The 22,104-nt window shown below is 40.7% G+C and overlaps 1 protein-coding gene across 1 annotated transcript in view; it reads left to right on the forward strand.

Annotated features, from left to right (window-relative positions):
* The first annotated feature begins 2,643 nt into the window (after positions 1-2,643).
* GRXCR1 (glutaredoxin and cysteine rich domain containing 1) overlaps positions 2,644-22,104 on the forward strand; it is a 44,929-nt gene continuing 25,468 nt past the window's right edge. The window contains exons 1-2 of the mRNA XM_075150548.1: positions 2,644-3,039; positions 5,668-5,670. Coding sequence (XP_075006649.1) covers positions 2,644-3,039; positions 5,668-5,670 — 399 coding nt within the window. The remainder of the gene's footprint in view (positions 3,040-5,667; positions 5,671-22,104) is intronic.

Raw genomic sequence — 22,104 nt, forward strand, 5'->3', positions numbered from 1 at the left:
CAAAATCCTGCCACATTATTTTTTAATGGATACTGCTCATTAAATGAAACAACCCTTTGAATGAAAAGAAGTTTGTCTAGAGAAGTTAGAAAATGATAAACACAAATCTAACAGCTGACAGGGTGCAGCATCAAACTGGGTAAGTAGAGTTAGTGTCAGCATTTACTACGAATTTTATTCTACAGGAAGGACAGAGATGCTTAGTCAAGTTCCATCCTTTCTGCCTTTGTTGAGAACATGCACCCATCAGATGTACAAATATGTGCATTTCTGGTCTTTGAACTCTCAAATGTCTTATGTCATGAATACAACCAGTTTAGAGTCTGTAATCTGTTTCCCGCTGGCTATGTGCACTTACCCCAAAAGTCACGTTTGCTCACAGAAGGTCCACAGCTGGAACATCGAGATGAAACCTTATGCATGTAAACACCTCTCTCAAGGGAGTATCTCCACTGTGCTTAATTATTTTTCTGCACAGAAAACTGTGCATACAGTTTCTCATTTCTCATAACCAGACATAAAAATATTTCCCAGTGAATAATGGAATTGCCATGAAACTAAACGATGAGCTAATTTCCTACTAACAGAGAACAAGAACACTAACAATATCTGGAGTGTTTTTAAAATGTGGTACTGATTAATTCTGCATTTATTCAACGCTACATTAACTTTTTAAATCACTCAGGTAGCATCAAATCCTTTGCACTACAGAAAATACAAGCTTTCCCATTGCCTGCAATAGGAGTAAAATGGTTTCTATATTAAAGAATATACAGCATCAATTGGAGGAGGTAAAAATATTATAAAAGTGTTGTGCAAAATATTTGTTATAGAAGCTCGGATTTCTTAATCTGTGGCAATTCATTGCAAAGCACTTGGGTTTTATTATTTAATTAAAAAAAAGAATGTGAACAAAGTTCATTACTGCAGGTTTCTGAGAGGAGATCACTCAGATAATCATGGAAACACTATGATATAGTAAACTTTGGGGTAGGCAACAGGTTAAGTGATTTCTCTAGGTATCTTGCAGCCCTGTTTAGATAATTCCGTAAAATATATTTTGAAATATTCATTCATCTACAAAATGTTCCTAGTTCTAAGTCAGTCTTTAGTAATAATGAACTGTATTTGTTGACAAAGTTCCTATGGGCAAGTGGCTGTATTTTAGAGTGTAGTCATAAGAATTGTGATTTTACTTCAGCTGAAGAGCAGTATTTTCACACCTCTTGTTCAAAAGAAAGTCACAATAACCACCACCTAATTGCTGAAAGACTTGAGTCTGCAGTTCCAAAATCTTGGCCAGAAAGCCTCCTCAGATGCTTGAAGCTCTGCAGCTGCTTGTGACCGCAGACGTTGCCATTCTGGGTTGGCTGAGCATCCAGGGACTCATTTCGTGCCTACACCTGGCGGGGGGGTCACAGGCTTCAGGAAGCAATTCGGTATTCATGAGTCTAGAGAGAAAATGAAGCTGTAGAGAGTGCGTAGGGAATGTTTGCCAGGAAAGTGAGAAGGGGATGGAGTTCTCGATGCTGCCCTAAGGAATGCTTTGCGTTTTACTTTAAATGGAGAAAATACAGAAATAGCACTGTAAGTAGGGATCATCATGCAGGCTCAGAACCAGCTTGGGGATCTAAGGTGCTGCTACATGATATTGAACAGACAGAGCCAGAAACCTCAGATGTGGGTTTGTTATTTTTACATCTAGAGTCAGGTGCCTAACACCGCACCAGCCTCTACTTGTGCTTTTTTGGGATAGGGGAATTTGTTTGCCCTGTGGTTGAATCCACCTTACCCTACTTTTCTTTGTTTGATCCTTGTTGCCCCAATTAATTAGCTTTCTCCTGTTCTTTTGTTCAGATTCCCTTGGCCCAGTCCCTTGAATAATTGACAAAACAGAATAGAGGCTGTGGTTACTGTGTGGTGTTAGCTGTGGCTCGGTTTTATTTAATAACACCAAATTATTCTGTGCAACAAGTTGTGACTAATTGCTTCTCAACTGCTCTGCCAGTCTGTGAGAAGGCCAACATCACAAAACACCAAGTCAGAGCTGCCTGCCGAATCTCTGTAAGCTTATATAAAAAGCAAACTTCGGTGAATGAGGTCTGTCTGGTAGGGGAAGGAAGGGTTTTGATGAAAGAAACTTCCCCATCATTGACTCCAGTGCTGAAGTTCACGATTTCCACCTGAGGTGTAATGTACATAAACAGTTTTGGCTCTGCAGATCTTGTAAAAAACTCTTCCTTTTTGCCTTTCTTGGCAAACAAAATCTACATTCATATAAACTTGTGTAATTTCTGTTATTGTGTTTATTATGTGTGGGTTTGAGTTTTTATTTTAATTGATGAATATAATTTCTCCCTTTCTTGCTTTCGTCCTTAGTGCTAAAAAGTACACAATGGCTTTTTAATATTTAATTGATGAGATCATTTTACGGGTTTTAGTTTAAAGGTAACCATAGCACAAACGCATCCATTATTAACTGCAGAAGGGCAGTGTAGCTTCTTGGGAACCTTCTTTCGTTTAATATGAGAACCCCTGTCAACAGAAAACAGCGCTGATATTGTTGTTAAGTGTGACAAACTGGCAAAAGCAATGGGCACCACACTGGAACAATGCAAACTGCTTATATCAATGGAAGAGGCGATGTTTAAAAGTGAGATGAAGGCGGATAGCGAGAGACTGTCGAGGAAGGTTCGATTCCGCGTGGCTTCCTCGCACAGCGGGAGGGTGCTGAAGGAGGTGTATGCCGACGGGGAGGCTGCCGACTCACTGGACTCCGAGTATGCCAGTAGCTCGGAGACCGACCACACCAGCCGGCTGAGCGAAGTGGATGGGCAGCAGAATGGACACATAGGGTCTGAGTGCGACGAAAATGAGAATGAGCAGGATGACTTGCTCATTTTAGTCAGAGCCACTAAAGAGAGGGGGTTTGGTACAAAGCGAGTCAACATCCTCAGCAAAAACGGCACAGTCAGGGGCGTCAAGCATAAAGTCAGTGCTGGTCAAGCCCTCTTTGACAATTTGGCAAAAGTATTTCAGGTAGGTGATGCGGTCCTGCTGGCTGTAAACCCTGTGTTTGTCCCTTTTAACTCCCAATATTATTCTTTCCCTTTGTCCAAACCTCTCTCATTTATTGTTTCTCAAACTCTGAATTCAATTCTGCCTCATTCCCATTGCTGTCCACTTGCTATTCTTGCTTAGTCTTTCTGGTATACACCGGCTCCGGTGTATATATACAATACTCCAAATTGACTGTGAAATTCTTCTTTCAAAATTGACCTAAAGTTTGCTGACTAGAAATGTGTATGTTGTGCTTCCCATGCATGGACCAGGAAAGAAATGTAACAGAGGAATTAACTGGGACTTTATTGGAGTTCTGTACAGATCCACCGTACAGAGATGTGTCATGTTTCCAATCCTATTATATTAGATCTAATGAGTTTAAGATGTTATCTACTGTCCCCTACATGTAAATATGTATACTTGCAAATTCCATTGTGTTTAATCTGCAAAGAGGCTCAAATTAGATGCAGGATGGCAGCAATGACGGTTTTCCTATATGAAAATTTCAGAGGAATGAAATCTTAGTCAGAGGTCTCTTTTATTAATGTCTGCTTTCCATTTATTTTGTAGAAGGAGCAGAATATCTGTATTTGAAACAATATATGCCACACTGATGCCTTAGGCAGAGAAATACAGGCCTCAGAAAAACCAAGATAAAAGTTCTAAGAAATTTAGTTCATATATATAATTTATCTATATACACTATTCAAGTCTTATAATCATTACTATTCAAACAAAGAGCAACAGGTATGCAACCAAACCCTTTCTGAAGGTTGTTATAATCCAGAATTTGGATGGTCACTTAAATTAACCAGTAATTGTCTTCAATGCATTGTTTTAAAAGCATTTATGCAATTTTAAAGCCTGGGGAATTTGATATTAGTAACGACTGTTGTTGTGTATTGAAATGAAATCTTCTACAAGTTCTTTCTTACTTTGAAGCTAAGTCATTTCATAATACGTTTAGAAATGACTATAGATTAACATTCTCTTGCTTCTGAATATGAATTTATCTTCTATGCTGTACCTAAATTCTAACAGTCTTTTTGTCAATACCAATGTTCCTGTGGAAGATGGATATTTCAAAGATGAATTAGCTGTTAATTTTTGTTGTTTATATCACATAGGACTCAAATATCTTGCTTTCTTTCAAGCCACTCACTGGAGAGTTTGCCCTTGAGTTCCCTACTCTGATAAAATTTGTAACAAACTCACTTTTTCTAAAGAGATATGAGTTAGGAAGTGTTAACTGGGGCGTGTCTGGATTCTTCTCCAACCTTGGTTCCAAATACCGTTCCATGTTTCACTACATGGAGTACACCATTTAGCCTCACTAGCCTCATTTCCTCCTAAAAGCTTCTTTCCACTGCATCAGTGACACCAAGCTAAGAAATTTGAATCACCTAAATAAATGGTCCCATCTGAAGACGTATGTACCTTAATTAGTGGCCCTGTCATCTTGCTGTTTCTATCTCCAGTTTTAGGCTGGAAAGGTTCAGGGACTGAAATCAATGTACTTTGATTGCAGTGAAGTTTCTTTTATTCCTAACAGAGTTACAGCTAGGACCCGGACTATTTCTATGCGGAAGAAGGGAAGACTTGAGAGGAGGCATATCCATCTGATAACTTCAGAAAATGATACGTAGCCAAGCCTACCCCAGAAGTCCATAATTAAAATCTGTAAAGGCTTAAAAGGTGATAAGGATCTTGTATTGACAATATTTTACAGCAGAAGAAAGTGGAAAAATTAAATTATCAGGTGAAAACAAACTAAACAGTTTTTCATACAGCACATAATTAAATTTAAGAACTCTGCTGCAGGCATTGTAAAAGCCAAAAGAATAGGCAGGTTTTGAAAGCGGGTGAGGAAAATATATGGGGAACTGAACAGCTTCTGCTTAGGCAGGTCTAGATGACTGATTTCCAGAATAACTGTATATTTTTACCTGAAGCATCCACAGGATCAAAGACATATATTCAATAATACAGAGAACATCATTTGAGGTTTCTACACAAACAAGTTCCAGTTTCCCCAGAGATAAAGTTTGAGGTCTACTGAAGAAGAATGATCGTTTGCATACCTTTTATGTCATACTGTGAGGCAATTTTCTATGCCACATGGTGAACACAGAGGAGAGCAAATCACAAAGGTTGGCTTTGAGATTGATTCAGAATTGCTTGATCCCAATGTGAAATATGATCAAAATCCGTCCAATTACAAATGAAGTAATGACCTTTAGGATGAGATTAGAGGATGATTTCTAATTTTCTGTAAGTATGTTCCAGACAATTAATTGTGCAGTAATACCACTTAGAGAACAATAAGAGTTTTTCATTCAAAGATACACTAAGATAGAAATATGCCTCTATTAGAAGATACAACTCAAAATCTCTCGATATGGCGTTTTTGTAAGTTCCCCCCTTGATTACGTGAGGTCATCTGCAGTTACATGTTTCGCTTCTCTTAGATAGGCAACAGTAGATGCATACCAACAGTTAAGATGTATATGAAGTTCCTCATCCCTGGGGAGAGCCCATCTCTGCCCCTTTGATGATTCAGCAGTAGATGACCTTATTATACATTTCTCAGAGTCAGTGTCAAAGCAGGTATTTGTAATTGCAGAGTATGCACATGAACTCTTGACAGTCCTAAATCCTGAGCACTGATAAATTCTTGAATGCAAACACTTCTTATTTAGTATTTAATGTATCACTTACTAACTAAACTGTGTATGCAAGAAGCCAAATACTATATGTGAGTGTCCTGTGACCCTGAAACTATTTTTTTTGAGATTTTCTGCAGTGTCGGCATTCTGATTCTTCAGACTATATCTGCAAACTCCTCTTCTATGTTATTACCAAAATCCCGAGATGCTCCCTGTGATAGAGGAGAGATCCTTTAAAACAAATCACTTTGCTCAGATATTCTAGGGATAAGCACGGATTCATTAACGGGGCTTTGTTAAGTCATGCAGTCAAGGCCTTTGATGTTTTCTGTTCAAATACCTGTGCTAAAAGCACTCCTATGTATTTTGATATTCCATGGAATATTTGGTGTTTTGAATATTTTTTCCACATTTTCTAACTACAGCCTTTCTACAGAATTGGTTCAGACCGTTCCTTCTGATAACAGACTCATCTGAAAAAAAATCATACCTTCTGGAGTTTTTGGGAATTTAAAAAGAGTGATGTAATACAGGAAGTATTTCTAGATGAAGAGGTGTTTTTGGTTCTTGTTGTTGTATGATAAAAGCCTGGCCTGAGAATGTATATCTACCGCCAAGGATAAAAGCCTGGCCTGAGAATGTATATCTACCGCCAAGGAGACGTGCATCCCCTGATACATTTTCCCACACCCATGCACCGAGCACTTCCATCACCAGCACAGCCAGCGACTTCCCATTTCCACCGTTCCTTGAGAAGAGAAATTAGGTCCCCCGCATTAGTCTGTCCGACGACTGTCTGTGTCCCCAGATGTCAGCTGCTGCAGCGCTGTGACAGTAAAATGTCTCCCATCGGGTTGGCCCTGCAGGGCTGGTGAAGCTGCTGGGAGCCCGGTGGGAGCAGCCATGTGCAACTGGGGCTGGCACGGCCGTGGGGACAGGGTGGGACAGAGCAGGACATCTCCGGGGATTATCTCAGCTTCAGGGCAGGACATTTGGGGGCAGAAAGGTGAGGAAGAGACCAGCCCTATTGATGCTTCAGGGGAGCATGGTTTCCATGGCAACCTCTCCAGCCTTTCCCTCCCAGGGGTGGATGCCACAAGGAGAGCGTTGGCATAGCAACCGCATCCCAGGGCGGGGGGAGAGGGCGTTGCTGTGGCAACACCTCCCCAGCCCCTGCTTGGCAGGGAAGGGGGGAGGCCAGTCGGTGGTCATTGGTGGAGGGCAGGGATGGTCACACGTGTCCACCCGGCCTCCACGTGCACTTAACCCGGAACCGGAGGGCCGGCCTCCCACAGGGTTGGCAATGCAGGGGTCAAACAGTTGGGAACATTTTATTCATGAGAAATGTACCCTACTGAAAAGCCTGAATAACAGAAAAGATCTGGAGCTCCCAGTCTCCCTGTTCGTGCACCTCCTTGGTATAAGTGAAATTATCTCCTGCTGAAACGCTAAAACTGATGGTGTCGGCAGCTCCGGAGCTGGGGACGTGACCTGCTAATTGCACCGGAAGCGTAAGCCCCTTCTCTGCATATCCAACGTAATTGTGCTCTTATTTCAGTGCATTACTAGAATTTTTTTTCCTAATACTTAGAATACTGTTAAAATGCAAATGGGTGAATATATCCTATATTTTCCCATAGAACGTAGTAGAGAAATGGTTCTTGTTTCCTTGAAATAAATGTAATTCTCTTCATAACCAATTTTTATCACTAGGGCATCCCTATGATGGCTTCCAGGTGACAGAAAGCAAAAATCCTTGGCTTGTCTGGTATATTACTAAGTAGTGCAATGATCATTTCATGCCAGACCAGGTTTCCATTCCAACGTGCAACGTAATAGAGCTCAGCCAAAGTTTTTACACAGGTCTCCCCTCATTTCCACGGTTTCAGCATGGGTCCTTTCCTCCGTTTCTATACTTACACACTCCACTGGCCTTCCAGCCTCCTCTGAAAGGTCACCTTCTGCTAAATCAGCTACAGATCTCATTCTCAGGCAGGGCCTGCTGACGTCTATTACGAAAGGACAGGCCTGGTTAACAAACCTGATTAATGCCTTTGTGAACATTGCGTCAGAGTGGATAAGAGTCAGACATAAAGAACTTGGTCTTTACGATATTTTCCAGCACGGTGGCTCAGGTAGAGCTAACATTTAAGGTTACAAAGTGCAAGTCAATATTCAGCTCGATAAAGAATTAGCTTATTGATGTTTAGAGAGAGAGGTGGCAAAGAGTTAAGGATCAGGTGTTAAGAGAAGGAGAGCTTCTGGAGTGGTTAGGTTCACTTTCATCTTTCTTGTAGGTGACCTGGAAAAGTGAATGTACAGCAGGACATGTAGAGCTTCCAAACCAGTAGGGCTAGCTAATACCATAGAGAAAATAAAATGAAAGACAGCAGCAAAACCAACTATCTTCCAAAGAAGGCGGATGCTGCGAACTGCTGTTAAGAAAAGTTTCTGGTGTAACAGTACAAGCAAAGGTTTTAGGGTGGGTGGCTCCTTGTATACCACTCCAGCCTCTGGAGCATATATCACTACAATCCCCCAAACTCTGGGGAGAAGAGAGAGAGAGAGGTCTGCACTTTCACTGGAGAAGTCATGATGTTGTCCTCCTCACTTCTTTGGCAGATGATCAGTGCTGACACTCCAGCATCATTGGACTCTTTGAACTTAAAAACCTCTCCTAGGAGGTCTTAGTCCAAAGGACTCATGGGACTAAGATTGTAAAAGGTCTCCTGAACTTTCCCTTCATATTCTCATCCATACACACTGCGCTGTGGCTCCCAAATAGGCATAGCTTGCAAAAAGAAAAGACATGCTAGGCTGCTTGTACCTACTAGTAGCAATGTTAGGGAAACCTGCTGATAACCTAAAGCCGTGGCATTTGCTGTAGTAATACCACTTATATGGATGGAGATAAATCCCAGTGAGCTGTAGGTACCTCCTCTGAGAGATAAAGTTCCAGTGTGTGCTCCTAGTGTTAGCAAGTCTGGAAAACTAATTATTGAACAGCATCACACTGAAATCCACTGAATAGGAAAAATTGTAATGACATAGAGGTTCAAGTGATTATGAAAAGTAGGTTTCTGTTTGTTACAGAAAATTCAATGTTAGAAGGACAACTGGATCACCACTGGAACGGGCATAGTGTCCCTTCACCATTTCCTTTGTATCTTCCTAAGTGTTTTGGTCTGTGACCACAGTGCATGGGACAGTGATTCAGCTGATTCAGCTGATTAAATCACAGTTGAAACTGGTAGTTTCCAGAGCTGGTGGCTGAATAGCCACACTGATTTAAAAGGAAGATGTTCAGGTCTGTGAGCTTTTAACTGGACCCTAGGGTTGGTCAGTACTGAGGATATTGGTATTTATTGTTCTCATGTTCTCGTATAAATCAGCTGTAAAGCACTGAGCTCAGACAAGCCTATTATTAGACTGTTCATGATATTTTAGGGTTTGCTGCTATTGGACTTGAAATACATATTTGACATAGACTTGAAATGATCAGTAAATAGACTTTAAACTATCTAAGCCTCTGAAAGTGATATACAAGCTTCAAGTTAAAAAAGACTTGGCTGTCTCATTTTTTAAAAATGTAGGTAAGGGATGTCTTGACTTTTCAATACACTCAGCATTGGGAAGCTTAGCGACAAAACCATGGTTACATTTATCACTTCTTCAAGACTGAATCAATAATTGAAGAAAAAAAAAATTGATCAACTTTTGTGCCAGTCTGATCAGCATGTACTGGATATCTGTCCAACCTTCCAGAGCACCGTATGGCCTCAAAATTATCCTTGCCCTGATGTGTCTTGATCCTTGTAAAGGATCCATAAATGAGGACACTGTTCTTGAGACACTCAGGTGCACTGTATGGGGCTAAGCAGAGGCAAGCCCTGGGACAATAAACATTTCTGTTCTGTGTTTACATACGTTTCTGCTTCAGAGGATATAATAAGCAGGTACTTTGACTGCTTCTTGAATCACACCTACATCTGCAGGTGAGTGAAAATTGTTATGACACTGACTTAATATTTCCCCACCGGCTGCAATATTTGTATCTGTTTAGCATAGGTAATTACTACATGAAATGCAAGAGAGCTGAGAACTAACCTTTACGCATTTTGCATTAGAGGTCAGGCATTAGTGGCATGAGCTCTGCGGTTTTGAATCTGTGCACACCAGCCTTCCCTGGGACAGAGACTGAACTGGCACACTTCCTAGCAAGGGTCTGTGAAACGCGCTGGAGTCTGAAGTATAACCAAACTCTGGTAGATGCAGGATGAGAGCAGCAATGAGGAAAAGGTCGTTTGGCACTTCATTAGCACCTTCTCTCTTCTGTTGATAGAAAACAACTTCTAACAACTGACTGGTACTGAATAGAGTTGTCTCAGGCTTACCCCAGCTAGGATCTAAGTGCCTGTGTTGCAAGCAGATTGTGCAGCCTGTAGGAAAAAGCAGAGCTGCTGCCCTGGACTGAGGGAGAACAGAATTAAGTTGTTCTCTTTGTGAAGTCTACGCCATGTAGCTACTTTCCCAAACAGTGATTTATTAATAAGCCTCACCCCTTGGCCTTATCCTTTGCATGACAAAGGGCATAGCAAAGAAGCTATGGTAATACTGCAGTGAATATGTATATACAGAATATATAGTACTAGAGTGAATCAAGACTTTAGGTATAGATTCAAAAACCCCATAGGCTTCTGAAGAAGGACTTAGACATCCAGCTCCAAAACTGTGATCCTCCAAACCTCTCTTTCGTGCCACCTTGTCTCAAAGGCAGCAAAAGCCTTTTATTAATGAAGATTTGACTAATGATCTGCCTTGGCCATGTGCCTCAGCATCTCCGTATTGACAGGACATGACAGTTACCTCCTACTCATGTCCTATGGGAACCACAAAATAGGCATTCCTTTGCCTGTCTCACCTGCAGGGCTTGATGCAGTAGGTGTCCTCTGAGCATGCCTAGTGAATCAGATCCTACACAAACTGTACATGAGCAGATGCTGCTTTGTTACAAATCGTGTCTGCAGGAGGCAGTGGTGGGAGTTGTACTTCGAATTAGACAGTCACAAGACAGATGAATAAGTTGCCAGAGCAGGAGGGGAACACAGGCTTGCTGATTCTCAACTTGCCATCCCAAATACTATGCTTCAGCATCATGTTTGACTTCCATTTCTTTCTTGCTTGCTCTTAAGCATTATAATGATGGCATTGCTTCAGCTGGAAAAGCTTATAGCCTGTGACTTGCTTGTTAGGGGCAAGAGGTAGAGAGGAGACTGAATCCAGGTAGCCAAGACATGACAGGTTGCAGACAACCATGTTCTGCCATCTTGTTTCATCCTGTCTCTTTAAATCTAAAAAGACATTTGCTTTCTTTTTGAAAGAAAGAAACAGTGTACTGTTCTCAGGCGATGAATGTGAATGCCAAATGGAAAAAGATGCCTCCTGGTTGTACTAAGTGGGATTCCTAAATCATATCGGCCTCAGGAAATTCTCTGAGTTGAAAATAGTCATAAACTGAGAGAGTATTAGGAAAAAATATCATGTATGCTTGCCACGCTCTTACTTTTAATTATCTGTCTGGTAGATGACCTGGAATACTAGAAGAACACTGGATCTGAACCCATGTACTGCTCTTGTATTCTTATATAATGTCCTTTTGTGGAACTACTCAAGAAGGTGCTCAACCTTTGAATTAACATGGAAAATGCTTCATCTTTCTTCAACTGACTTGAAAAAAAGTAATGTTATGTAAATGGCCTATAAAAATAATTCTTAGGATGCTAGTGCAGAATTTTTTTCTACTTAGTCTAACAGTAGGAAATATTTTTTTTCTAAATTGGCCTCTTACAACAGAGATGAAAAAGATGAACTGATTAGTCTTAATCATTAATTAGTAGCAATAACCATTCACTTTTTTCCTAGCTGTGGAGCTCAACTCAGTAACTCAGCAGGACAATTATGAGAAAATACCTTTTGAAATATTCTTAAAAGTAGGACTATCAAGAAAAGTTGACGCTATTCCCCTTTCTTTGACATGGTACAACAGGCTGCCTGCTAGCTCATTTGCTGTGTCCTCTTGATCCTGAATATCTGCATGCCTTTGACACAACATACACAAAGTTTGTGGAACACATAAAGCTGAAATCAATTGCCTACAAATATGAACTGTCCTATATGCTTAATTACGAGCACCATTCTTGGTCATTGACCCCTAAATTTTGTGTACAAATAAATTACTTTGCAACCAAATATTTAAGGGTCCTCACTGCACCTGAGTGTCTTAGGTGAGGTATGTTTTAGTTACATTTACAAATGTGGAAGCAAATATTTGGCTACGCTGGGCCACTTTGTCACCAGACTGCACAGCTGTGGAGTTGTGCAATTGCAAAAATATGGTAATAATGAGGATGAAACACAGCTCCTTTATTTAAAAAAAAAAAAAGTTCAAAAGAGTGAGGAATTATCTTTACCTTAGTGGTATGATTCTCCAGGCATGTACTAATGTTTTTTATTTCATGCCATAGAAGACATTAACAAAAATACTTTCTAATGAGTTAATTACATTGCAATTCCACTTGGTTTACAGATCTCAGAACTGTTTCAGTTCTCAACTAGGATTTGCAAACACTTACAGTAATTTTTGCAAACACAAGCTAGACAAATATCAAGGTACACATGCCATACTGGTATTGTGTTACAACGACCCAAGAAAACTGCATTTTAGCAGTTGACCAAGACCACGTTTCAGGAGTCACCTGCTGCCAGTTTAATTGGCGTGTAGGTGTCACTGAGGACTAATTCCTTCCCTAAGACAGAAGAAATGAAGTCATGTTTTATTTGCAGATAACGCTTGCTAGACTGCTCTGGTCTGTCAGCAACCTGCTCTGACATTTGTCTACTAGTGTTGACAGTTTATTACACACTACACCAACACAAGGTTGATTAACAGCTGGTTAACAGCTTGAAAGAAAGAAATGGTCAAAGAGATACTGCTTTTTTGGCTGGAGCTTTAACCTGTGACTGCAATGTTCGGCAGCATCATAAGTTTGTAGCTTAAGTGCTACAAAATATGCTTCAGAACGGAATTTGCAGCCAGAGAGAAAAGGATATGACTTTCATGCACGAAAACCTTCCTCACTGCTGCAACATCCAGTACTAGGTAGTACAAAGCATGAAATTCAAATCTCACTGAATTTTTCCAAAACTTGTAAGATAAATAGTAATTAGGACAGCATCCCCAGCCTGTTGATTTTGAAAAGGAGTTGGAAAAATATAGCTTCCCAACCAAGCAGGCAATCTTGTGGTTTTGCTTGACACGGTAGTTATGTTGTGGAGAGGCTGCCACAGCACAACTCTTTACAACCTCCATCATACAAAGCAACAGAAATGGTCACAGACGTGCAGCTGGAGTCAGTGAGGTAGAGACTCATTTCACACATGGCAAGAAAGAAGACAGAAAAACCATCATTCATTGCTAGTATGAATTGTGAAAAGCATTTTAACAACCTTACTACAGTTTTGTTTTGGAACTATATCTAGAGACACCATCCATCAATAATGTCGGAGGAGTATGTCTTTTATACCACAGAAATACCACATGCAGACTCATTCTTTCTCCACTTCCAAGAAATATGGGAGAACTTACTGGCCAATATTTGCACAAGTTTATAACAACATGCAATGTTATATCCTGCATCGACAAATCAGTCAATGCCAGTACAAAGGCAAAGACATTTTTCTTTACTCCTGGTAGCCTTGTTTGGAACACTGCTGATTGCTAATTATCTAACAAGTTTTAAAAATAGTAAGAATTGACAGCAGTCACACACTATTATTTAAGAAAAATCTATTTCCCCATGCAGCTTCTGTAAGACAGAAAGCAGTCAGTTTCTAAACCTGCAACTGAAGTTACAGCTTTTTGAAGAAAATCTGATTTTTTCCTGCCCAGCTGCACATGTCCTGCTCTTGGTTTACTACACCTAAATGCAAAGGACTCTCCCTCCCAGCCCCACAGGCAATTGTGAAGTATTTCATTGCTGTTCAAGTGGAGAATGTCATAAGAGACAGACTGATAGATACAGTGAAAAATGAGACCTTTGACCATTATTGCTGGAGTTCCTTCCACCTATTGCAGGTCTTAAGCTGCATCTTGAGAACTTCCCTTTCCAGGTGTTGGCTGATGCTTTCGATTAGATTCCCAAACATGCAGTGGATAAGTCCAGCTGTTCTTCCAAGTCCCACCATGATCCAAAAATATAACCACCTACTCAGGCCCTCCAAGTCCAAACTTAAGCTGTCATGAAGATTTAAAAGAGACAGCAGTTTCTAAATGACTTGTTCAGGAAATAGATTCTCTTCATTTAAATCTGTCTGCAAAATTTTGCCATGGCAGCTATTGTTTTTGTATCTGCTGCGTGGTCAGGCCTTTTGCAAACCTACCTGCTTGGTGCATGATGTTCTTGTGGATCTTCACGTGAGACACTGTGGGGTAGAAGGGAACTTTTACAGGTCAATATTTGCAGGTGGATACCAGTGACTAATACTATCTTTTTTTCTGCTGCCACTGACTGGGAGCAGCCTTGAACCATTTAGCTCCTTCAACCAGGTAGTTTTATCCTCAGCTGCTCTAGCAATTCTATTTTGAAGTCACAACAGATAAGGGCAAGAATTGTCAAAAAAGGAGAGATGTCTAGTGAACTTTCTGACCTGTCTTCCGTCCTGTCTCAATTCTCATTTTAGTAGCAGGTTATGCAACTGGCAGAAATGTAATCAGTTTGGGGTTTCTGCATTGGTTGAAGGCATGATATTAGAATAAATGTTGTTATTGATTTTTCTTGCTGCAGGGGATTAAATGATATCCATGCAAAGGAGCCATTGAAATGTTGCTCCAAAAGAAAAGCAGATAGCCAATTTACTCATCTCAGCATCTGCATTTGTAGTCATATTCCTTAACCAGAACACATTTAACTCTATGACATGATATAGATTCTAGCCCTGTTGTAAGAACATTATTATATGAAAAGTATGATTATAATAATAACAATTTATCTTTTATTTTAAAAATATACATCTCTGGGCCAAATCCTGACTCAGACTAGAGCATAAAGTGGCTCACACTGACCTTGCTAAAAAATTACTCCAACTGCACATATGATATATATGGAATAAGTAACTTGGCAGCTATTTTGACTAACAGGTTTAGGAGCTGGTAAAAAGCATACAACCTGCTACATTCTGATTTTCAGACCTTTTACCTATTTGGTTAAAAAAGCCACAAAAAAGCTTACACCTTAGATTTTTTCAGCAACAAAGTCTGTAACTCTTCTCCATGGAGAGGCATTCTATTTTGCTCACACAGAAATGGTGGATGAGTAGTCTGTTCCCTTTTGTACATCAAGGGGACTTCAACTTACTGGATGTCTGCTGGAAATACAATACAGCAGAGAGGAAACAGTCCAGGAGGTTCCTGGAGTGTGTGGAAGAGAACTTCCTGACACAGGTGGTGAGGAAGCCAACTAGAGAAGGTGCCCCACTGGACCTGTTGTTTTCAAACAGAGAAGGACTTGTGGGTGATGTGATGGTTGGAGGCTGTCTTGGGCATAGCGATCACGAAATGATAGAGTTTTCGATTCTTGGAGAAGTAAGGAGGGGGGTCAGCGGAACTGCTGCCTTGGACTTCTGAAGGGCAGACTTTGGCCTATTTAGGAGACTGGTTGACAGAGTCCCTTGGGAGGCAATCCTGAAGAGCAAAGGAGTCCAGGAGTCCAGTCCTGAAGGCTGGACATTCTTCAAGAAGGAAATCTTAAAGTTGCAGGAGCAGGCCGTCCCCATGTGCTGAAAGACGAGCCTGGGCAGGGAAGAAGACCGGCCTGGCTGAACAGAGAGCTTTGGCTGGGACTCATGAAAAAAAGGAGAGTTTATGACCTTTGGAAGAAGGGGCAGACAATTCAAGTGGACTACAAAGATGTTGTGAGGTTATGCAGGGAGAAAATTAGAAGGGTCAAAGCCCAACTAGAACTTAATCTGGCTACTGCCGTAAAAGACAATAAAAAATGTTTCTATAAATACATTAGCAACAAAAGGAGGGCTAAGGAGAATCTCCATCCTTTATTGGATGCGGGAGGAAAACATAGTGACAAAGGATGAGGAAAAGGCTGAGGTACTTAATGCCTTCTTTGCCTCAGTCTTTAATAGTAAGACCAGTTGTTCTCGGGGTACCCAGCCCCCTGAGCTGGAAGACAGGGATGGGGAGCAAAATGAAGCCCCCATAATCCAAGGGTAAACGGTTAGCAACCTGCTACACCACTTAGACACACACAAGTGTATGGGACCAGTTGAGATCCACCCAAGGGTACTGAGGAAGCTGGCGGAAGTGCTCACCACGCCACTTTCAATCATTTATCAGCAAACCTGCTAACCAGGGAGGTCCCAGTTGATTGGAACATAGCAAATGTGACGCCCATCTACAAGAATGGCCAGAAGGAGGATCCGGGAAACTACGGTCCTGTCAGCCTGACCTCATTGCCAGGGAAGATTATGGAGCAGATCATCTTGAGTGCCATCATACGGCACGTACAGGACAACCAGGTGATCAGGCCCAGTCATCACGGGTTTATGAAAGGCAGATCCTGCTTGACTAACCTGATCTCCTTCTATGACAAGGTGACCTGCTTAGTGGATGAGGGAAAGGCTGTAGATGTTGTTTACCTAGACTTTAGTAAAGTCTTTGACACTGTTTCCCACAGCATTCTCCTGGAGAAACTGGCTGCTCATGGCTTGAACGGGCGTACCCTTTGCTGGGTGGATGGCCAGGCCCAAAGATTTGTGGTGAACGGAGTTAAATCCAGTTGGCGATCGGTCACAAGTGGTGTTCCCCAGGACTCAGTATTGGGGCCAATTCTGTTTAATATCTTTATCAATAATCTGGATGAGGGGATTGAGTGCTCCCTCAGTAAGTTTGAAGATGACACCAAGTTGGACGGGAGTTGATCTGCTCGAGAGTAGGAAGGCTCTGCAGAGGGACCTGGACAGGCTGGATTGATGGGCCGAGGCCAACTGCATGAGGTTCAACAAGGCCAAGTGCCGGGTCCTGCTCTTTGGCCACAACAACCCCATGCAACGCTCCAGGCTTGGGGAAGAGTGGCTGGAGAGCTGCCCAGCAGAAAAGGATCTTGGGGTGTTGGTCAACAGCCAGCTGAACATGAGCCGGCAGTGTGCCCAGGTGGCCAAGAAGGCCAACAGCATCCTGGCCTGTATCGGAACTAGTGTGGCCAGCAGGAGTAGGGAGGTGATCGTGCCCCTGTACTCGGCACTGGTGAGGCCGCACCTCGAATACTGTGTTCAGTTTTGGGCCCCTCACTCCAAGAAGGACATTGAGGTGCTGGAGCGTGTCCAGAGAAGGACAACGAAGCTGGTGAAGAAGAACAAGTCTTATGAGGAGTGGCTGAGGGAACTGGGACCGTTTAGCCTGGAGAAAAGGAGGCTGAGGGGAGACCTTATCACTCTCTACAACTACCTGAAAGGAGGTTGTAGTGAGGTGGGTGTTGGTCTCTTCTCCCAAGTAACAAATGATAGGACAAGAGGAAATGGCCTCAAGTTGCTCCAGGGGAGGTTTAGATTGAATATTAGGAAAAATTTCTTCACTGAAATGTTTGCCAAGCCTTGGAACAGGCTGCCCAGGGAAGTGGTGGAGTCACCATCCCTGGAGGTATTTAAAAGACGTGTAGATGTGGTGCTTAGGGACATGGTTTAGTGGTGGACTTGGCAGTGTTAGGTTAACGGTTGGACCTGATGACCTTAAAGGTCTTTTCCAACCTAAATGATTCTATGATTCTAGGATTCTAAGGCTAGCAGCTGCAGTATAGGCTATTCTAGGGCAGAGCTGGTTTATGTATGCTGTCAAAGAGTTGCATCCTCTATATCTGCATGAAAATCTCAAGATCTCTGCCTTTGGTTTTGGAATCTATTGCATAAGAAAAGGAATGAAGCACCGTATGTGTGCAATGCAGATGGATCTTTAATTTAAAGAAATGGAGATTGAGTGTATGACTAGTAACTAACTACTCAGAGTTTGAAGATGAAGGTACCAGTTATAGGTATTATTGAGTAATGAGATAACTGAGACCGTAGTTCCAATTAGGTTAAGTAATATAGTAGGGAAACAAGGCCCTTCATCACTCAGTGTTAGTACAGAACGAAGTAGTGCTATAACTTCACGAGATTCCTTTTCATCACTTCCATATATTGAGTGATAAGGCTGTCTCTCATTGAGGAGTAAGGACTGAATCAGCACTTCATCAGCTCTTTGTTGCACTAAGCATAGCTCAACTTTGCTCTTTGCCTCATTCAAAGATCTGTGCAAGATTCATTACTGGTTGCAGGGTGCTTTGTGACCCTATGCAAGAGAATGCCCTGTGTCCACCTGGAAAATGGTTGGAGTTTTCCTTAACTGTGCAGTACAAATGACAACTTCAACTTTTTACAGAATAGCCTGGTTTTATCTCAGCCCACATGAGTAACATTTTCAGGTAGAATTTAAATTGTATAGATCAACAGGAAAGAAAAAAGTACATAATTTGACAGATGTTTGGAAATGAAAACTAAGCATACTGGGAGGGTGACGGTTTCCCAGTTTTGTTCAACACTCCTTGGGAATTTCAGGATCTTATTCCAGCTTCCATTCACAGGAATACAGATAATATAACTTTTGGCAGAAAGCTCATTATCTGCCAAACATGAAATCTCCAGGGTGTATCCCAAATCAAAGCCAGATTTCATTTAACTTTTCCTCTGATTTTATTGCTTAGGAAGGTAAATTGTGAAGAATGGATAGTAATTTTGAATTTTCTCTGCTACTGGCAGTTCAGAGTGACACCTTATTTCATTTATGCTATTACCTTCTTTAGTTGTTTTCTGAGTGAGCAGAAGTAGTTCTGTTGTATAAGACAGACTGACCCTAGGTGTAATTAATCCATGATGAAAGGCTGAAACATCTGCCAATGAAAATGCAGTAAATTTTCATCTGAGCTAAGTCTTACTGATAAGTGTTTTCCTGAATACTGGTTTTTACTTGCTGATTGTCTTTAACACTAGGAGAATCACCAGTTGGAGCACTGGTGCAAATAAGAAAGAAGTTATGGACTATTGTGCTGTTTCCTATGATATTCTGGTATATTGAAGGTAAGTCTTAGAAAAACAGATCCATTCACTACACAAAGCATATCCTGGCAAAGAAGGAAGAGCTATGTAACATTACGAGCAGGATCTCACCAGCTAACTGTTTTATTCTACAGTCAGAAATATGATGAATCACATTTGTAAGAAGCTCAACAGACTAGAATTCATTTCATAGATCACTAATGCCTTTTAATTAACCTCACTGTAATTGACATTTGGGAACTATAAAGGGGATCACTGCATGAGTAAACTGCACCTGGCTATGTTTAAATATAAAATGACTGAGTCAGAGATCCATGTATGTATGTATGTATGTATTATTACATTATTATTAGCATCTCTCTAGCAATCTAAGGATACACAGGGAATATTTTAGAAAGGATGAGTAAGGGAAGAGAGAAGAAAAGAGAAAGAGGGAAGGGATAGCAACATCTTTTTTTTTTTTAAACTTCGTCTGTCTGCCAGAGAACAGTAAACAGGGTTTTCCAAAGATGCTGCCAAGTTAAAAAGAAATGGGCCAGAGTAGACATAGTAATTTTCATGACAGCCATTTGCTGCTGATCAACACAACTCTGTTTCTCTTCAGTATGAAATATAGTGAAGCAGCAGTGATTACAGACAGATGGGACCAGCGTGCTCAAACCAGGACTCCCTCGGAGCCATGCTGTTTGCTAACTTTTCCACAAGATTTGAGATATCAAACACCTTCATCTTTATCTGCCAGCCCACAGCAAGTCCTGCTCTAGTTCACTTCTGGCTAAAGCTATCCTTACTTACAAAATATTCTCAAACAGGACACAAGCTGCCCAATGATCCTCCACAGACAGGCAACTAAAGATTCAAACACCTTGAACAGTGTGATAAATAAAAAGCAAAAGAAAAAGCTGCTTATGACAAGACAAAATAGGACTTGAGCCCAACAACTATGGGTGCTGTTTAAGAAAAATATATTGTGTTTTTTTTTTAATAATTCAGGGTGACATAATGGGAAATGGTACATAAGTAAATGGTAGAATTACCACCAAAGTCTGAATAAATAGCAGGACAAAACATTCCCACTCAAGACAATTAAATTTATTTGAAAAATCCTACTCATATTATTAAAAAGCAAGCCCCAAAGTACTTGAAAATGTGAACTGACAGTAAGGAAAATAACTATGCAAGAAAAATAACTAGTCATTTATTCAAGTATTTCATACAAATAACCAAATATAGGCAAGTCTATGTTTAAAAGTCCTTTTTGGGCAAGTGACAAAACACTAAGTGCTAGTCAGAACTCTTTCAAGTTGACCTATATGCTCTTTTCTTTTATTTCCAACTCTTTTTCTTGTTTTGACTAGAACCAGAAAACAGAAAGGCCCAGAAAAAATAAGTGAAAAAGTTGAACAATCTTTTTTAAACTTGAGAAAAAGTTCCATTTTATTGAAGTCCAATTCCTATTTTACTCAGTCTGTTTCTCCCTGATGCTAGTGATAAAAAGATAGAGGTGAAATAAGCACTGAACAAATGTTGAATAATAATTATTTTCGATATTCCTACATATAACTTTTATCACCAAGTAGTAACTCATAATGTTAAGCAAGGAAATTAAATGGTGTAATCTAGGACAAATCTTCTAAGAACAGAGGCTTATTCTCAGATTTCCAGGGCTTGCACATTGTTTAAATTTGTATAATTAGTATTAGCATCCTTTTCATAACCCATCTGTGATCCATTGTTTCAGTTCTCTGGTCTTCCACACTATTTACAGACATAGCTTTAGGCAGGCAGATGCTATGCAGCTCAAGCCATACATTTTTAATTTACTGATGGCAGCATTTCTTTAGGTGACATGCAGTAGACTTTTTTTCTCTTTTACATTAATTAGTTTCTGTTTGCAAGGTACTTTGGAGTAGTAACAGTGACCTTCCAATTTGCCTGTTTTCTAATCTCATGTTGTCTGTTAGTAGGCACAGAAAATTGGTAGGAATGATAAATTGTGAATCTACCGTTTTTATTTTCACATTTTGTTTGACTTCCTAATTTTCCAGACATTTTAAAATGCCTATATCTTTTTCATGTCGAAGGCACATTGCATAAACTATTATGCTGCTGTTCTGTGAGCAGAGTCTTCAGAAAACTCTCTCCAGGTAAACAGCTGCAAACAGCCAAAGTAGAAATTCAACTCTTTTCCTTTCCTTTGTCGTTGATGTAACACAACCATAAGCCCTCACTGGGATAATTTGAAAGCTATGCCCCCTTAGTTTTGCATAGATCAGACATGCTGCTGGAGCCAAAATGAGTCTAATACGCAATGAAAGTTCAGGCCAAAATTTAGATCTAAATTAAAAGACCTCCAAATGGTCACATGATTCATGCAACAACATAATGTTGTACATTTTTGTAGACATCACAACTGTATTCAGGCCTGTCACAACACAAGCCATATCTGCTAGAAATAATATTCTTCTTGCAGTAGTGGGAAGTTTCAGTTTGACCACTGATATGCCACCATGCTTCATAGCTGCCATGTTTTCTCTGGACCGGGTGTGAATTTTAGTGCAAATTATTTACACATAGCCAAAATCCGTATTACTTTAGTAAATACTTTGTATCTGATGATTTTTAAAGGAATTCAACTTACATCAAGCAATGCAGGAGGCGAGACAGAAAACCATGTTGAGTGGATGCTGGGAGTAAGTGGGTAAAACACAAGAGGGGGAAGCAAAGGTCCTTCTCTTCTCCGGGATGATAAAGGTAACTGAAGTGTCTTTGGAGAAACCTCTCTGAGTAAAGTTGATAGGATGAAATTATGTAGCATCCTTGTCAAGTTATTCTGCAGAGGTATTTGAAAAGATGAAGCTAACCAAGAGCCAGAAGAACTAGCGGAAACCAAGATCATAGCGAATGAGACTGGCCGGGTTGTAGATACTGAGATAAAGTACCTAGTTTGCAGAAAATCTCAAGTGGTAGCTATGCAAGGTCTGTGACTGTGAATATACGGGATAGGCTGGAGAGGAGTAAAATACTCTACTGATACTATAGAGGGAATTCAGGAGATAAATCGAATACTTGTGGAGAAAAACTGAGTTTATACATGGGATGCTGGAGAAAGCTTTCTGCTGTCTGGGTTCACAGAGACATCTTGGAGGGAAATGGAAGATCTGTGATTGTCAGTGTTTGGAATGTTGTTTGGGAGCCTGAAAATCTGGTGTGATGG

Source organism: Calonectris borealis, chromosome 4, assembly GCF_964195595.1.
Source record: "Calonectris borealis chromosome 4, bCalBor7.hap1.2, whole genome shotgun sequence".
Taxonomy (NCBI): domain Eukaryota; kingdom Metazoa; phylum Chordata; class Aves; order Procellariiformes; family Procellariidae; genus Calonectris; species Calonectris borealis.